The sequence below is a fragment of the Babylonia areolata genome, chromosome 21, assembly GCF_041734735.1.
Source record: "Babylonia areolata isolate BAREFJ2019XMU chromosome 21, ASM4173473v1, whole genome shotgun sequence".
NCBI lineage: Eukaryota > Metazoa > Mollusca > Gastropoda > Neogastropoda > Buccinidae > Babylonia > Babylonia areolata.
This window is the reverse complement of record NC_134896.1, coordinates 14,716,842-14,728,344: the sequence shown is the minus strand read 5'-3', so window position 1 is coordinate 14,728,344 and position 11,503 is coordinate 14,716,842. Positions and strand designations below refer to the sequence as shown.

At 48.0% G+C, this 11,503-nt stretch overlaps 1 protein-coding gene across 1 annotated transcript; it reads right to left on the bottom strand.

Moving 5' to 3' along the window:
* Nucleotides 1-5,618: 5,618 nt before the first annotated feature.
* Nucleotides 5,619-10,274, bottom strand: LOC143296565 (uncharacterized). Its single transcript, XM_076608588.1, has 2 exons — nucleotides 9,993-10,274; nucleotides 5,619-9,791 (listed from the first exon to the last, which is right to left on the bottom strand). Exons 1-2 carry the CDS (start codon nucleotides 10,272-10,274, stop codon nucleotides 5,619-5,621), a joined length of 4,455 nt encoding a protein of 1,484 aa, XP_076464703.1.
* Between the last annotated feature and the right edge of the window lie 1,229 nt (nucleotides 10,275-11,503).

The following is an 11,503-nucleotide window of genomic DNA, read 5'->3' as shown; positions in this document are numbered from 1 at the left end:
AGCCCAACGCCTAACCGATTCTGCCGTACCTAGGTTGTTGGGTTTTTTTTCCTGACTATAACTGCATTCATGTCCCTGTGTATTGTGTGCTAAGCGGCTCTGTGTTACTACTGTTCTCTATTTCTGCCTGGGGTCTACACTTCCACGGATACCAATCGGTGGACAGAACAGACCTTTCAGAACAGAAAATACAAAGACGACACACAAATCTGTGGAAATACACAGCGTCAGGAGACGTTTTCTGTTGTATTGGCGTGAGTTTTTTGTACAGCATTTTTAACAAGCCTCCCAGAAATGAGAAAGATTTTGTGGTGGGAATGAAAAGTCTCAGCAACTGATGGCACGTGTTGTTTTTTTGTGGGTTTGTTGTTGTTGTTTTTGTTTTTTGTTCGTTCGTTTTTGTTTGTTTGTTTTGTTTTGTTGTTGTTGCTGTTTGTTTGTTTGTTTGTTTGTTTGTTATTGTTTTTGTTTTGTTTTTTGTTGTTCTTTTTTTTCTGGAATTCGACAAATTTAAATGGGGTTGGAGATGTTGGGGAGAGGGGCAAAAGGGAGGGGGGAGACTAAACGGTTGGAGGAATTGTTTTCCATGGGAGGTGGCCAATAGGAATTCACACCAGGCTTCTGTTAGTGCGCACGTGCGTTGCGAAGGTTCTATCATCTTGCACGTAGGTCTGTACCGGAATGGATGAAGGTACTTTGTTCTGTGCCGAGGAGCTGTTCGTGGTTCTTGTCTGTTGTTTTGTCTTTGACATGGTTTCTATGGCGCTTACTTGTTTAATGTTGTTGGGTTGTTGTTGGGTTTTTTTTGTTTTTTGGGGTTTTTTTCAGGATCTCGGTATTTCATGGATGGACCTTTGTCTGTAGATGGCTCGTACTAAAGCAACGGTCCTGACTCACTTATGTGACTAGTCCAGTTTGATCTAGCCCCGTCAGGTAGTAGTCTGTTCTACAATGTTCTAGGTCATGTCTCATCGAACTAATCCTGTCTCCCCTCCCCCCCCCACGCCCCCCGCCCCTCCCCCCCTCTCACACACACACACACACACCCACACACACTCTCTCTTTGTCTCCGAGATTATGAGAGTCGTTGAGAGAGAATGATCCTTTGTTAAAAAAAAAAATTTTTTAAACCAACAAAAAAACATACCACGTTGTTCACTGTGAAATGGCTTGTGTGAAGACCATTCCATGTACAGTACATGCTACCGTTTCTTCACTTTCTCTTTCTTTAAAGCCGCTACCCCCAGCGAAAGATCAGAGTTAGAAATAAATGCGTTGTTATTATGTTTTATGTATGACACCAGACAACTTGCTTGGAGGGCAATAACTCTATGCTCGTGGAACTGGCTTTCAGCCGCACCAGTACACCCCGTTGCTACTACTACTACTACTGATAATGATAATGATAATAATGATTATGATGATAATGATTATGATGATAATACTAATGACAATGACAACAACAACAGTGATAATGATATTAATAATAATAATAATAGTAGTAGTAGTAGTAGTAGTAGTAGTAGTAGTAGTAATGATAATGATAATTACAATATGAATGAATAAATAAATAAACAATGAGAAGAAAATGAGAGGGAAGAATATTTCATATTAAGGATTTCTCTTTTTTTTTAAACCTGTCCACTCTTCTCTTTATGTGGCATCACCCCCCACGTCTTACTCCCCACGCTCACCCCGAGTCCCCCATACACAGCCACCCGCGTTCATCTGTCACAGTCACAGTCCCCACAGGGAACCATCGATGTTAGGTCGCTAGGAGGCCACACACCAGAGGAGACCCTGCTCTGCTGCTGGGCCACTTCGGTGGTGTTCAGTAGTAGTGCCTGTTCTGATTTAATGTACTTTAGACACCGCCTACTAAGCCAACTTCTGACGACAATAATGGCTTCGTCGTGGAACCATACTGAGTAAGCATCCCTCCCAGAGTGGAGACCGCCACCGCTTCCCTCTTAACAACAGTCCCCCATGAATCTGCCGAAATCGAAGACTTTGGCAGGACTCACCCCAAGCATGGTATTGGAGAGGGATCGAATCTAATGTCACCGTAAGAGCAGGGCATCAAAAGGCCACAGTATTTGAGACAGTTCTTTTCTGTCCTGGTGATGAATGAGAATGAGAATGAGGATGATGACGATGTTGCTATAGAGGTTCAGTTGGGTTTGGGACTGGGTGACGATGCTGAACTCTACGCTTCCTGTCATGATGATGTCCCAACGTTAACAAGGCCCGAGAGATACAGACACTTGTAGTGTTGCTCGTGAAATTTTAGCAAAGCACCCGAAGAGAATGTTACTCGATGTAATGGTCCTAGTGCTCCCATTTAAGACTCAGACTCAGCTTTGGGTAGGGGTCGGCCACGGGCCGAGGAAAACAAAAAACAAAAAAAACCTCCGCTGGGAATCGAACCCGCGTCCTCCCAGCCGTCAGTCCTCGACGCTAACCACGTCGCCACGGCGGCTATCCTCAAATTCACTCCCCATTTATTTAATTTCTGTGATTTCTATGATTTTTTTGTCTGTAAACCCAGAAAATAGCATGCCAGTGTTGATCATGATTTGTGTCAAATGTGGATGATATCATTAAGATTTAAATGCAGATATATATATGTCGGTATATTCGTTCTTCAGTGTGTCCCCGATTCAGCTTGCACAAGTTTTGCAGCAGTTCAACTTTTCCTTGTTGGGTTGTCATTAGTTATTCCATTTTCCTCTCCGTTTTCATCGGTTATTATTCTGTCAAACGTTTCAACATGTGCTTGTCGTTTTTAGAGTAAGACACACACAATATCGCATCAGTGTGAGATGTGTGTGTGTGTGTGTGTGTGTGTGTGTGTGTGTGTGTGTGTGTGTGTGTGTGTGTGTGTGTGTGTGTGTGTGTGTGTGTGTGTGTGTGTAGATCCATGGCAGTGCAATATTCACCTCACATACTATATATATATCTATATATCTATCAGAATTATCAGTCGGCAAGGTTAGTGTACCATGACTTGTTCGTGATATGTCTGTCCATTTCCTAAACAATGGTAACGTTGGTATTAAAAGAATGAACCCAGAGACTTGGGAGTGTGTGTGTTTGTTTGTTACCTCTCTCTCTCTCTCATCTGTTTCTCTTTGTCTCTCTCTGTCTCTCTGTCTCTCTCTCTCATCTGTCTGTCTGTGTCTCCCTCTGTCTCTCTGTCTCTCTCTGTGTCTCTGTCTGTCTGTCTGTCTGTCTGTGTCTCACTCTTTCTCTCTTTCTGTACGTAGCGCGCTCGTGCGTGGTGTGTGCGTGTGCGCGCACGTGCGCGCGAACACTGTAAAATTATGGTGTCTATGGTCAAAAATACAGCTATCAGACACACACACACACATTTTTTTTTTTTTTTTAATCGAACATGTCTCAAAGCCGATAACCTCTCGAATTCCAAAACAAATGTAAAAATTCAATACAAAATAAAAACCCGCCTCCCACCTCCACCCCACGCCCCCACGCCCCCACCCCCACCAACCCCCACCATCACCCCCAACACACACACACACACACACACACACACACACAAGCACGCACGCAAGCACGCACGCACGCACGCACGCATGCACACTCACAAGCAGCGTGCTTGCTCACCTTGGCTATCAGTGATGGAAGCTTAGAGCAAAACGACGTCCACACCCACTGTCACGTGACCGGTCGAGGTTGAGGACCCACCTACAACCCGACAGGCCCCGCGCAATCTAATAAAAGAAAATTTAAGAAAAAATGGGTCTCCGGATCCTCGCACGCTCAATTAAATGCAGCCAACACCAAGAATTTGTACATAATACCACACTTTATTCACTCACTCACACGGATATACTGACAACCAAAACAGCAGTGGGGCCTAACTATTTCCCTTAATACCCCCTCCACTCCCCAAACTTACTAACCCGCTAATTCAAATTGCCACATCATAAGTGGGAATGAGGGAAAAATAAATGAGTAAATTACATTCGCTCGAACACGTACACTCACCCCTCTTATGCACTGCTCTCACACATACACACGCATCCTCTACCGTCCATGTACGACTCGCATTAGTTCCGAACACACAGGTCCTTGTCACAAACAACGCACGATGCAGGCAACCACTGGGAGTTCTAGTCTTTCTGTAGACAGATGGGGTGTAAAGCGGCAGTTGTATACGTTGGGGACACCCCTGTGACAGTCTCAGGGTATCACGGGTGCAGGGAAGGATGTCGATGTCCAGGACAATGGCGGACCACTCTTCAGAGCTGTAAAAAGACTCGAGTGAAGAGTCAAGCAAAAATAAAAAAAAACAACAACAAAAAACAGTACATGTGCTAAAGCAGACACACAGAGGGGTTTCGCACACACTCACATGTACAGCTGAACGCCTTAATACAACCGTAAAAAAAAACACACACAAAAAAAACAACAAAACAATAACAGAATGTGTGCACACAGATATCCATAAATCGGAATCCACAAGGATTAGCAGGGGCACACTGCACTGAAATTAAAGTATGTATCTCAAAATGCAATAATAATAACAACACCAAAAACCTGAAATATATGTCAACGGTCGCTCCCTGTCTATAGAAAAATAAAAACAAAACTAGCATTCTTCACCATTCTAACCTGACTCACCTCAAGAGCTCGTGAAAAAAAAAAAATAATACGGGAGATTAAATCCCTGGAACTAGGACGTAATTCCAGACCTCCTGGTCGGACATGGACCCAGGAAATGTAGTGGCACTGGAGGCCCCAAACCCGAACTGAATCGGTAAAAAACAACCCCTCACTCCAAAACGAATGGAGCAGGAACAGTGACTAGTGCGGCGTTGACGACCGTTGGTCCCTCTCTTCTTCCGGTCCCACAATTCCTTGCTGCGATGCATGCTTCCATTTCCGCCTCAGTACCCCACAACAAAATCGTCGGACAACAGGTTCGTGTTTAGAGCCAAGTCGAAGTGAAACTCTTGGCCGTCGGCGCGACGCCCGCCAAACACACTGTTCTTCCCCAGTTGATCTGACCCGTCGAGGTAGATCCCGTATGAATTGTCCTTATCAAACTTGTAGTTGAGCTAAACAACCGGCAGATATGCATGCACGAAAAAAAACAACATCAACCTGAGCTGACTAGAGGGAGGGAAGGAGCACACGCTCATTCGCGCGTACACACGCACATGTGCACGCACGCATAGAAATAAAGAAAGAAAGAAGGGAACAAGAAAAAACAAAGCAAACAGCGAAAATCATGACGTATTCGAGGGGTCAAGTTGACCCAAATTCCTTCTTTCTTTTTTTTTTTTTCCAACGCTACACTGTCGCACGCGACAGTTTCCCCCCTCCTTAAAAGTGTCGATCTCAAATCTGAGATTCACACTTACAGCCATGCACGGTTGACATGCTTCGTGAATTACTTGAATTGTAAAATAATTATGTGAAACAAAACACAAGAAATGGTAAACGCTGTGCACTGTCCCTGCTCAACAGACCAACGGATCAAGCGTTCCAACCATCCGCTAGGGCTAAATCTGTATCGCATGGAGAAACAGTGGGACAAGGCTAACACGCCGGTCAACCCTGGTGCAGCGACTCGGCATGAGTCAAACCTCCAGTTACTGCCCAGTCCTACTCAGGTAGTCTGCCCCCAGGTTGTTGACACCCTTGATGTGTCTGAAGGTGAAGCTGTGAGACTGGAGCTCCACAGCCCATCCCATGAGACGTCGACTGACGGGACGGATACGGTGCAGATACTTGAGAGGATGATGGTCGCTCTCAAGCACAAAATGCCTTCCGTACAGGTAGGGATAGAACTTCCGTATACCCCAAACCACTGCCAGTGCCTCCTGTTCTATGGTGTGGTACCGCTGTTCAGCTCCACTGAGCTTCTTGCTGGCGAAAGCTATGGGTTGTAGTCCTTCACCGTGATCCTGAAGAAGCACGGCCCCAAGGCCCAACCCTGAGGCGTCTGTCCGTAGCACAAATGTTTTGCTAGGGTCGGGAAGGACCAGCACTGGGGGGTTGATGAGTGCTTCTTTTAACTTGTCAAAGGCTTTCTGGCACTCATCCGACCACAGAACTTTGTTGGGCTCACTGCCCTTGGTCTTGTTGGTCAGAGGTAGGGCTGTTTCTGAGAACTTAGGCACGAAACGCCTGTAATAGCCAGCCAGTCCAAGGAAGGCACGCAGCTCCTTCTTTGTGGCAGGAGGGTGTGCTTCCCGGATTTTTGCTACCTTGTCCTGTTCTGGGTGCAGCTGACCACCCTGGAGGTGGTGTCCAAGAAAGCTGATTTCTGGACAGCCAAGCTGGCACTTAGTAGGTCTCGCCGACAGCTGTACCTCCTGTAGGCGGCAGAGTATCTGCTGCAGAACTTCGGTGTGACGATCCCAAGTACCGGTGGCCAGCAGCAGATCATCCATAAAGTTATGGGCATCATCTAACTGCAGTGGTCCCAGAACTCTTCGCATGATGCGACTAAAAATCGCACCGGCCGTTTTCAGCCCGAACGGCATCACCAGCCACTGAAACTGACCCTGTGGCGTCGTGAATGCGGTCTTGGGTCGGTCACTCTCTTTCATGGGTATCTGCCAATACCCTTTAGCTAAGTCGAGTTTAGAAAAGTACTTGGCATGGCTCAGCTTTGCAAAAATCTGGTTGACATCGGGCAACGGTTCTGCATCAAAGCGTAGTACCCGGTTGAGACGGCGAAAGTCCACACAGAAGCGAACCTTCCCGTCTTTCTTTTTGACTAATACGATGGGTGCAGAGTAAGGTGACGTGGCAGGCTCAATCACTCCCATCTTCAGCATGGATTGGACCTCCTCTCTGATTACGTCATACTGTGAGTGGGGCAGTGGGTACTGGCGGACTCGTACTGGTGTAATGTCCTCCAGAACCAGCTCACACTCCCCCACGGTGCACCTGAGGGGAAGGTCAGTGAGAACGCCACTAGCACTCTGACAGATATCCATGATTTCCTGCTTCTGTGAAGAAGTGAGGTTTGTGTGGACAGAGACATCTTTCCATGTCTCTTCTGCTTGCAAGGGTAGAAGTGGAATCCCCTGTGAGCTGAAAGAGCCTGTGTGGTCATCTTCTGTTTCTTCTATGACCACTGGGGCTACAGCTGCGGAACACTCCTCTCTCCGGGTGTACCGCTTCAGCAGATTGGCATGATAGAGTCGTGGGGTTCCTTTGACCGCAATACGGTAATCCCAGTCGCCCACCCGCTCTATCACCCTGTAGGGGCCCTGCCAAGCAATTTGGAGCTTGTTCTTTTTCTCTGGTAAGAGCAGCAAGACTTCGTCTCCTACCTCAAACCATCGCTCACGGGCTTTTTTATCATACTGTCGCTTGTACTTGGTGGCTGCTTGCTGCAGGTTCTCTCGTGCCAGCCTGCAGGTCTCTTCCAGCCGATTGCGCAGATCCACCACGTACTCTACCTCCGTGAGGGTTTCTGGAGGCGATGACGCTTCCTTGGTCCACAGCTGGCGCAAAAGAGCCATGGGCCCCCTGACCGTGCGGCCATACAGAAGCTCAAAGGGAGAAAACCGCAGGGACTCCTGTGGCACTTCCCTGAACGCAAACAGGACGGCTGGAATGAACAGATCCCAATCCTTGGGCTTCTCAATACAGAGGCGTTGGATCATTTTCTTCAGGGTGGCGTTGAAACGCTCTACAAGACCGTTTGCCTGTGCATGGTACGGAGTCGTAGTTCTGCCATGGATCCCCAACAACCGGTTTACCTGAGCCATCACGTCACTTGTGAACTGGGTACCTCTGTCTGTGAGTACCTCCGAGGGTACTCCCACTCGGGTCCACATTTGCCACAGTGCGTCTGCAACTGTGACAGAATCGATTCCCTTCAACGCAACGGCTTCTGGGTAACGTGTGGCGTAATCAACGACCACCAGAATGTAACGATTGCCCCGCGCAGAGGCTGGAGTGATTGGACCTACGATGTCCACTCCCACTTTCTGGAAGGGTTCTGACACAAGAGGGACAGTACCTAACGGCACACGCTGGTTCTTACCACGCGGAGAGGTACGCTGACAGACGTCACACGACCGACAGTACTGGCGGACATCCTTGCACATGCCAGGCCAGTAGAAGTGTTGCCACACTCGCTCTTGTGTCCGCCGAACTCCCAAATGCCCCGCCATGGGTATGTCATGCCCTAGGGAGAGAACAGTGCGCCTGAGGCCCAGAGGTACCACCAGTTGCTTGAGGTGCTCCCCGTTCTTGTGGAACACACGGAACAAGAGACCATCGTGCATTGTGTAAGATGCCTTACCCTCCCGTTCTGTGTTGATATTGGGAGTTGTCGCTTGTCTCAGTTGCTGCAGGGTGTGGTCTCTGGCCTGAAGACGACGGACGGTCTCCCTATCTGTGTGGAGAGCTACTGTGTCTGTCACCGGTCCCTGAGTAGGCTGTAAGACGGGCGCCTGATCCCTTGCCATCGCTCGTGTGGTTACTGCTGCCAGCACCTCCCTGGGTAGCTGTGTCGACACCCCCTGTCGTGTACCGTCTGCGAAAAGCACATTGTTACCAATGAGCAGTGTATATGCAGGATTCCGGAGTGCCACAGCCCACACAGCTCCTTTAAAGTACGGTGTAGCAACCTGTACCTTAACATAAGGACGGACAGCATTGAAGGACTTTTCAACTCCAGTCACCTGACACGTTCCTCCTTTCTCGGCGTCAGGAGGTACCACGCTCTCGTCAACGAAAGTGCATGTAGCGCCAGAGTCTCGAATAGAATCGACTATCCGATCCTCTACGAGGCTGAGAAACACAGAACAGGTAGGCCCCATTTCTCCTTGGTCACCTTGTTGTTCAGCGCTGAACACAGGTACAGTTGCTAAAGCGCAACTCTCGTGTGTGTGGCCGACTGCCGCTTGTTGCCTCCGGTCTCTCTTTAACTTTGGACAGTCGCGCTTGTAATGTCCCCCATCGCCACAATAAAAACACTGATTGCCCCCCTTACCCGGTGCAGTGGCCGACTTAGGGGCAGACGCCATGCTGCCACGAGGCGGAACAACTGAATACGGTGATTGTTCAGCCAACGGATGCTGAGAATAGCTTAGGTTCCCACGCTTCGGCATGGGCGAAGACTTGAGTCCCCCACCTAGAGAACCTGCACTGGTCTTGAAGACCCTGATTCCCCTTCTAGCTTCCGCAAAGCGTTCGGCCCTCTCTATGACTTCCTGGAACGTTCTAAGGCCTTCATCCCTGATACACACAGCCAGGTCGTCTGTCACAGTGCTGAGAAGCTGTTCAATGAGAATCAAGTCCCTCAGTGCCATTCCGGACATGGTTTCCCAGTGCTCGAGCGTGCGCTTAAGACGAATCCCAAACTGGATGAAGGACTCACTTCCGGCTTTGCGTATCTCCCTAAACTTTTTACGGTAAGCTTCAGGAGATATCCTGAACTGACGGCGAAGCGCCGCTTTCAGATCAGTATAAGAACTCTCCGGAGGTAAGTTGTTAAATGCCTCCCGGGCCTTTCCTGTCAAGGAACTAATCAAGTAAAGTGATCGAGTCTCTTCTGCCATGTTATAGGAGTCAGTGACTGCTTCGAAATGATCTAAAAAATCGTCAACATCGTCACCTGGGCGTAACTCAGGAAGAGTCAGCCTTGGAGGGGCGAAAGTGGGCAGTCTCGCTGCTGGGGACTCCTCTCGGCTAGGCCGCTGAGCAAGGCTTTGAGCCAAAAGCTCAAATCTCTCTCGCTCTAACTGCCGGAGCTCCATCTCCTCCTGTCGACGTATCTCCTCCTTCCTCTCCTCTTCCTGTCGACGTATCTCTTCTTTCCTCTCCTCATCTTGTCGACGCATCTCCTCCTTTCTCTCCAAATACAGAATGAGGGATGTAACGTCGCCCCCCACCATGGAGGTATTATCATGCGTGTTAGACTCTGAAACCCGTGAGGTCATAACCCCAGGAGTGCCAGTGACGTACCCAGTGCCTGAGGTAGTTATCTGAGAACGTACCTGTGAAGGACTGGGGAACCTTGGGCCTGTAAAAGCTCCCCCAGGAGTGGTGACATTTGTCCAAACCACTGTGGAAGTGACTGGAGGGGTGTTATACTGTGCCTCCATCATCTCCTTGATCCAATTAGGGGACTGCTGAGAAATTCCTGAGCCAGGGCCCAGAGTTTTCAGAAAGGGAGAATCCTCCCCGACACCGACCACTTCTTTCTTGCCTGAGACCGCAGCTGACCTTGTAACCGGTCCTTGGGATGGATCTTTTCCCATGACATACTTGGAAGCCATCGTAACGGACCCTGACACTATGCACAAACAAAACCAGGGGATTATGAAGAAGTTAAACACGGAAATGCTGAGTTACCACTACGAATAGCTATCACCCCTTGTGTTCTTCAAAAACTGTTTATGAGGAGCAGTCAGTGTAGATACAGGGTACCCCAGTGAGTGGAAAGAAAAAAAAAAAATATATATATATATATTTACTGTTAACTTCCCACTCTAGCTTCCCACATATAATAAAAACAAAACATTGCCAGTTACAAAATAAATAAATAACCTGGATAATACAAACTACTTAGTGAAAGCTGCGAGCGGCGATCGGGAAGCGGAAGATCCCGGACGAGCCCCCAAAAATTGTCACGTGACCGGTCGAGGTTGAGGACCCACCTACAACCCGACAGGCCCCGCGCAATCTAATAAAAGAAAATTTAAGAAAAAATGGGTCTCCGGATCCTCGCACGCTCAATTAAATGCAGCCAACACCAAGAATTTGTACATAATACCACACTTTATTCACTCACTCACACGGATATACTGACAACCAAAACAGCAGTGGGGCCTAACTATTTCCCTTAATACCCCCTCCACTCCCCAAACTTACTAACCCGCTAATTCAAATTGCCACATCATAAGTGGGAATGAGGGAAAAATAAATGAGTAAATCACATTCGCTCGAACACGTACACTCACCCCTCTTATGCACTGCTCTCACACATACACACGCATCCTCTACCGTCCATGTACGACTCGCATTAGTTCCGAACACACAGGTCCTTGTCACAAACAACGCACGATGCAGGCAACCACTGGGAGTTCTAGTCTTTCTGTAGACAGATGGGGTGTAAAGCGGCAGTTGTATACGTTGGGGACACCCCTGTGACAGTCTCAGGGTATCACGGGTGCAGGGAAGGATGTCGATGTCCAGGACAATGGCGGACCACTCTTCAGAGCTGTAAAAAGACTCGAGTGAAGAGTCAAGCAAAAAAAAAAAAAAACAACAACAAAAAACAGTACATGTGCTAAAGCAGACACACAGAGGGGTTTCGCACACACTCACATGTACAGCTGAACGCCTTAATACAACCGTAAAAAAAACACACACAAAAAAAACAACAAAACAATAACAGAATGTGTGCACACAGATATCCATAAATCGGAATCCACAAGGATTAGCAGGGGCACACTGCACTGAAATTAAAGTATGTATCTCAAAATGCAATAATAATAACAACACC

Bases quoted from the DNA above. Each gene is read 5' to 3' on its own strand.
- LOC143296565 (XM_076608588.1), bottom strand. From the start codon at position 10,274: ATGGCTTCCAAGTATGTCATGGGAAAAGATCCATCCCAAGGACCGGTT. The intron at 9,792-9,992 runs GTACGTTCTCAG...ATACGTCGACAG, and splicing joins GGTTCCCCAGTCCTTCACAG to GAAGAGGAGAGGAAGGAGGA.